This window comes from Vicia villosa, linkage group LG1 (assembly GCF_029867415.1).
Source record: "Vicia villosa cultivar HV-30 ecotype Madison, WI linkage group LG1, Vvil1.0, whole genome shotgun sequence".
Classification (NCBI taxonomy): domain Eukaryota; kingdom Viridiplantae; phylum Streptophyta; class Magnoliopsida; order Fabales; family Fabaceae; genus Vicia; species Vicia villosa.
This window is the reverse complement of record NC_081180.1, coordinates 222,445,024-222,451,921: the sequence shown is the minus strand read 5'-3', so window position 1 is coordinate 222,451,921 and position 6,898 is coordinate 222,445,024. Positions and strand designations below refer to the sequence as shown.

General features: G+C 30.9%; 1 protein-coding gene across 1 annotated transcript; it reads left to right on the top strand.

Annotated features, from left to right (window-relative positions):
• The first annotated feature begins 2,289 nt into the window (after positions 1–2,289).
• Positions 2,290–6,587, top strand: LOC131595479 (uncharacterized). Its single transcript, XM_058867831.1, has 3 exons — positions 2,290–2,427; positions 5,746–6,295; positions 6,580–6,587. The coding sequence occupies exons 2-3, from the start codon at positions 5,815–5,817 to the stop codon at positions 6,585–6,587; spliced, it is 489 nt and encodes a 162-aa protein (XP_058723814.1). The 5' UTR covers positions 2,290–2,427; positions 5,746–5,814.
• Positions 6,588–6,898: the final 311 nt, after the last annotated feature.

Genomic DNA, 6,898 nt, shown 5'->3' with positions numbered 1-6,898 from the left:
CAAATATCTTCCTTTCTTTCCAAATCTCTTTCTTTCAAATCAAATCCTAGCTTTATTCTATACCCCTTTTTTTTTCAAAACCTACCATACTTTTTTTCAAATCCTACTACTATTCAAACGGTAATACTCCATTTCCAACGTCTCTATCTCTCTCTTTTCACTCTATAAATACTCCTCATTTTTTCCATAAATTCTCACATCAAATTTCACTCATCTCCCAAATTTCTCAAACTTCTATTATTTTCTCTTCTTCCCCGGAAAAAATGGCGAAGTGGATGGATACGTGTTTTCTTATGGTCATCACTGTTTTGGTGGTGATCATGTCCTTTTTCTGTCTGCACAGTCCTGAAAAATGCGGACCTGCATTGCTTACACTCCCGATCATCTATATGTTGCTATTTATAGCATGGGTTTTTAATCGTCATTTTTAAAGTTTGTCGTATCTTTTGTTCTCAAATAATGTACCGTTTGTTTGTCGTACTGTTCATTATATTATGTAATATTTGTATTGTTAGTATTAAATGTTGTACTATCTTTTGTACGGTAGTTTAATTATCAAGATAATATTATGTGTGTTAAATATTTATTTTTCTGTGCATTAAATATTTTTTCAAGGTTATTATCGGTAATTTCGTTTGCGTACAGTATATTTTATTTATTTATTATGTTTGTGTTTTTCTAACAGCTCAGGTAAATAAATTTTTCACCATTAACACAACAAAAAAACAAAAAGAAAAAATTAACTTTAACTGTTAAGTTTTCACTTTAACTGTTTCGTTAATACCCAGACGCACAGTCAATAGCTCGAACAGTCAACAGACGACCAGTTTGACCAAAAAGTCAACACACAGTCAAAAATGCAATTTTTTGTCAACATCCATATTTTGTCAAAAGATTCATCATGTGATCAATGGTTGATCATAATTCATCAAGAAAAGTTCAGAAATCAACAAAACTCAAAATTGCAAAATTAGAGTTTTTTACCTAAAAGTCAACTGAACTTTGACCGACCATAACTCTCTCATAATTTATCAGAAAAATTCCAACCAAATCTCATTCTCAAGGAAATTCAATTCTCTACAACTTTGATGTTGGGACCAAGGTCAAGAAATGCTTCCGCCTAAGAGATATAAGCCAAAACATTACAGGTCAATTCAAAGTCAACAAAAAGCAGTTTTTTGTCAAAGCCCATATCATCAAAATAACTTCTCCAAATGCAAAAACGCTTCCAAAGTGGCTTGTAGAGGACATCTTGGGCTTTCTAAAAAGTAAAAGAACACTTTCATAGGATCAAAATTGAGGGAGATATGCCTTGATGGAGTTGACCTTTTTTGGAAAATTGCATGAAACAAGTAATGACCAAAATTTGATTTTTTTTCAAAAAGGCCAATTCTTTTGTGATTTAATCTTGATTCTCATATGTTTAAAGATATTCACAACATATCCATGATTCATGACATTTTTATTTCATTTTAATTAAATTTTATTCATTTAAAATTTAATTAAAGTGAGATAATTCAAAGATATTATCCAAGATGCTCATATGATACAAGCAATGATCCAATTCATCTCTAAAGGCCAAGATTCCATTCAAGATATGCAATGATCATAAGTTGGAAAGAATAATAAAACACTTGAGATTTTAAACCATGGTTAGTCTTTTTAACTTAAGGCATTAAATGCTAATATTCCATTTTATCTTCAAAGTTCATCATCACATATTTATTAATAATTATCCCAAATACTATCATCATTTTTTTGTTATAATAGAATATTCTAACTAACCATATTTTTATTCCACCGTCATTTTAATAGTTTATCTAACCATCTTATCTTATATTTTTCTACAAATCTTCATTCTCAATTTTTATTTTAGTTAATATTATTTTAATTAACCATATTTTTGTTTAAATTTATTTTATTAGTCATGTTATTATTATTATCTCGTTTTTCTTATTTTAATATTTTATATATATATATATATATATATATATATATATATATATATATATATATATATATATATATATATATATATATATATATATATATATATATATTTTTTTTTTTTAATTTCATTTTTGTTATTGTCTTAAACCAAAATTAGTATTTAAGTTTTATTTTGATATTATCTTGTAACTTGATTTTAGTATTTTTATTTTGATATTATCTTTAAATATTATAATGTTTCAAACTCAATTCCAATTTGATTTCTCTCCATCTTATGTCATTGCATACAAGTTTTTCCTATAATTAGGCAACCATATGTTCATAATTGAAAGGAGGAGGAGGACACCAAAAAAAAACATTGTCAAGTCTTTGTTTTCTCTTTTCTTTTCTCTCTTCCAAGTTTCAAGTTTCAAAGGGAGTAAGAATTTGGAATTACAAAACTAAGAAACCTCCACTCAAACCAAGCATCATTTGAAGGTAAGTTTCCTCACTTTGGAACTCTATAAAATATGCATCATTTATATTTCATTTGAATTCAATAGTTTCTTTTATTTTCCAAATATACTTTGATTTATTTATCTAAGTATTCATCTTTGTTTCCTTTTTTACTTGATGATGTTAAATATTGAAATACTTCTTTGCCATTGATCAAGCTCACCATGATCCATCATAAACTCACCACACAAGATCCTTTTATTTAATTTTCTTCAATATCTTTTAATCAATTTATTTTCTTTGCATAATTAATTAAAAATACCTAAAAAAACCAAAAAATATATTTTTCCTTTAGATTTAGGTTTATATTTTTATAATCTAATTCTTGACATAAAAAAGAATATTTTTTCTTGTTAAGTTTAATTATTTGTATAATTATTTGTTTAATTAGTTTGTTAATTAACTTAAAATCAATTCCAAAAAAATCACAAAAAGAATCAATTAAGTTTAATTTGTTTTATATTTATTTTTGTATATTATTTGATATTATTTCTTATCCTTTTCCTTTGTCCCGAATCAGAATAAAAGATCAAATATGGCAGAGATTGTATGCAGTTGATTTAAGACTTTTGAAATTTATCGTGTAGTCGCTATGATTCTATCAAGCTTCTGATAAATTTTCATTAACTTTAAATCCGAGATCATCATTCACTCACCATCGATCTTTACTAACATCGTGGATATACTTGACTAGCTTCAAGATGATTCGCGTGCTAACATACTAACAATTAACTTTAAATTCGGCATTTTATTATATTGTTCTTTATATTTCTTGCTTTATACTTTATTTTATCATTCATATTATTTATGTTTCTGTTATTTTCTCTTTGTCCATTTGGACATATTATTTATGTTTCTGTTATTTTTTCTTTGTCCATTTGGACATATTATTTATGTTTCTGTTATTTTCTCTTTGTCCAATTGGACATATTATTTATGTTTCTGTTATTTTCTCTTTGTCCATTTGGACATATTATTTATGTTTCTGTCATTTTTTCTTTGTCCATTTGGACATATTATTTATGTTTCTGTTATTTTTTCTTTGTCCATTTGGACATATTATTTATGTTTTTGTTATTTTTTCTTTGTCCATTTGGACATATTATTTATATTTCTGCTAATTTTCCTTTGTCCATTTGGACATATTATTTATATTTCTGCTATTTTTCCTTTGTCCATTTGGACATATTATTTATATTTCTGCTATTTTTTCTTTGTCCATTTGGACATATTATTTATATTTCTGCTATTTTTCCTTTGTCCATTTGGACATATTATTTATATTTCTGCTATTTTTTCTTTGTCCATTTGGACATATTATTTATATTTCTGCTATTTTTCCTTTGTCCATTTGGACATATTATTTATATTTCTGCTATTTTTTCTTTGTCCATTTGGACATATTATTTATATTTCTGCTATTTTTTCTTTGTCCATTTGGACATATTATTTATATTTCTGCTATTTTTTTCTTTATCCATTTGGACATATTATTTATGTTTCCGCTATTTTTTTTCTTTGTCCATTTGGACATATTATTTATGTTTCCGCTATTTTTTCTTTGTCCATTTGGACATATTATTTATGTTTCCGCTATTTTCTCTTTGTCCATTTCGACATATTATTTATGCTTCCGCTATATTTTCTTTGTCCATTTGGACGCATTGTTTATGTTTCCGTCATCTTCCTTTTGTCCACTTGGACCATATTTTTACCTTTAAGCTAAAACATTAAAAATCAAGATAAAACTTAAAAAAAAAGCACTTTGCACACTTGCACCTCTATGGTTTTCCCTCTTATTACTTTTTTTTTAATCATACCATCATTTAAGAAAAGTATTAAATGCATAGAAAAGATCTTATAAATTGAGAGTAGATAACTCCTAATTGCTTGCTGAAATACTTTCATTTTCAAACAACGTATTTTCAAAACTTCTCATCTATTTTCAAAACTTTCATCTGGTATTTGACGGGCATTATTCCCGGTGAAACTCTTCAGAGACCTATGTGACTTATTGTCCATCTTCACTTCTTCTATTTTCAAATCAATAAAGCATTTAAAAAGTGAGCTAAGCAATTAAGAGCCCATGGATAACCATGGATACAAAGGGTGCTTAAAACCTTCCCTTTGTATAACCAACCCCCCGAACCCAAAATCTGTCAAAAGGTCTTTCATGTTCTTTTATGCCTTTCCTTTTTTGGATAAAATAAAAGTCGGTGGCGACTCCTGCAAAAATATAAAAAAAAATAAAAAAAAAGAGAAAGAGCAAGGAGTCAGTTCATAAAAAACCGAGTTACAGAACTGGCGACTCTGCTGGGGACTGAAAAATCTTTTCAAAGAGGGGTTACCTTAGAGTTTTAGATCACTTTAATATTTGCTTATACTTGGTTATTTTGTACATACTTGTTATTTCATGCTATTCTTGATATATGTGTGGTTCTGTTACAAGTGATACATTATGGACAAATCCTAACCCGGATTAAGTACACATAAGAATTAGGTGGAGGGTATAGTCATGTATGGCATACAAGGAGTCAGTCCTTAAAAAGCTGGCATGAGAATCCTTCCGCTCAGTGGAGGTTTCTTGTTGGTAGTATATGTTTAGCAAGTTCAGTTGCGAAGACATTATTGCTTTCATTGAACTGTAGAAGCTGAGTTGGCCGTAGAACCCATTATCCCATCTTGGCCTTTTTAGGTTGTGATGCAGAAACTATTCAGGTGTAGACTTGGATTAGTTGTCATGCGGAGAATCACACGCAGACGAGTTTTTCTTGAGAATATTATTGGCTCACAAGTTCAGTTGTGCAAGCCGGTAATATCCGAAAGAAGAATGTGGACTCTGACGTATCAGTAGAACATGTTGTGCAGGTGATTAACCCTTAGTACTATCCCATGTTTGGTTCTTTAACCTCATGCTCGTGACGTTGAACTTTGGAACCTACCTTATGTGCACCATGTTTGTGTTACCATTTCTGTATATGTGGCATTCATGCATTCATACATTCATAAAAATCTTTTCCATTGATTTCCAATGAAATCAGAGGTCTTTTTTTGTAAACATCGTAAGTTTCATCAAACTCAATGAATCTTGGGTGTTGATGGGGTGAAAACTCTAATCCACCAAAATGGATGATTGATTTTGATGATAACTTGATCAATGCTTTAATCCAATGATTGAATGTTTGCAAATTAATATCTTAAGTTCTTTGAAACTCAAATAATATAAACAATAATTACATCATTTGCATACATACATCCAGGTTACCCATGCAACTTATCCTTGTCTGTCTCCATCCTCAGAGTTGTCTGTCTACCGTCAAGCTGATTCCCTCACACAAGTACGGAACTAGAGCCAACGTCAGATTAAGAATGGAGTATCAAGAGCAACATAACGTAGAGGTCAGAATGGAAATAGAGGATTTGAAGTCAAGTATGACCAAGCTCACTGAAATGCTGCAAGTTTTGATCGCTAGAGGGGAACCGCCTCAGAAGACTGTCATTGTTGAAGTCCCAAGTGCTGATGTTGACCCTCAACCCACTCAACAACCACCTTCTATATGGCCTGAGTTTGGTTTGCCACCTGATTTTACTCCTCCCTATGAGAAGACTCCTGGTATTGGTCAATCATCACGACCTGTGATGGGTCAAACTTCAAACCTAGTTATTCGTGCTCCTATCATGACTGAATCTCAGCCCATTGTGCATACTGTTGCTCAACATGCTTATGAGAATCCTTTATTTGAATACCAAGATGCCAATTCCCAGAATGGAAGCCAAGGGGATGCTGGAGATATTGAAGATGTCAAAGAACAGTATCAGACTCTGGAAAAGCGATTGAGAGCCATGGAAGGCAATAATTACTTTGGGGTTGCTGCTCAGAATATGTGTTTGGTTTCTGATGTCGTCATGCCTGCAAAATTCAAGACTCCTGAATTTGAGAAATACAAAGGAAACACCTATCCAAAAAGCCATTTGATCATGTACTATCGCAAAATGGCTGCTTATACTCAAAATGACAAACTGCTCATCCATTGTTTTCAAGATAGTTTGAGCGGAGTTTCGCTAAAATGGTATATGGAACTCGAGAGGAGTCGTATTCAATGTTTCCAAGACCTAACTGATGCTTTCATTAAGCAATATAAGTATAATTTGGACATGGCACCTGATCGCCGACAACTACAAAGCATGTCCCAGAAAGAGAAAGAGTCTTTCAAAGAATACGCTCAACGCTGGAGAGAGCTTGCTTCTCAAGTAGAGCCACCTTTAGTTGAAAAGGAACTAACAGGCATGTTTATGGATACTCTCTCACCTTTCTTCTGGGAGAAGATGATCGGTAGTGTATCTTCCAACTTCACAGACTTGGTAACCATTGGTCAGAGACTTTAACAAGGAATCAAGAATGGAAAAGTTACTCATGTTATTGAATCCTCTAGTGGGGCGAGGAAGCCTTATG

Coding starts and splice junctions, on each gene's coding strand:
- LOC131595479 (XM_058867831.1), top strand. CDS start 5,815: ATGGAGTATCAAGAGCAACATAACGTAGAGGTCAGAATGGAAATAGAG.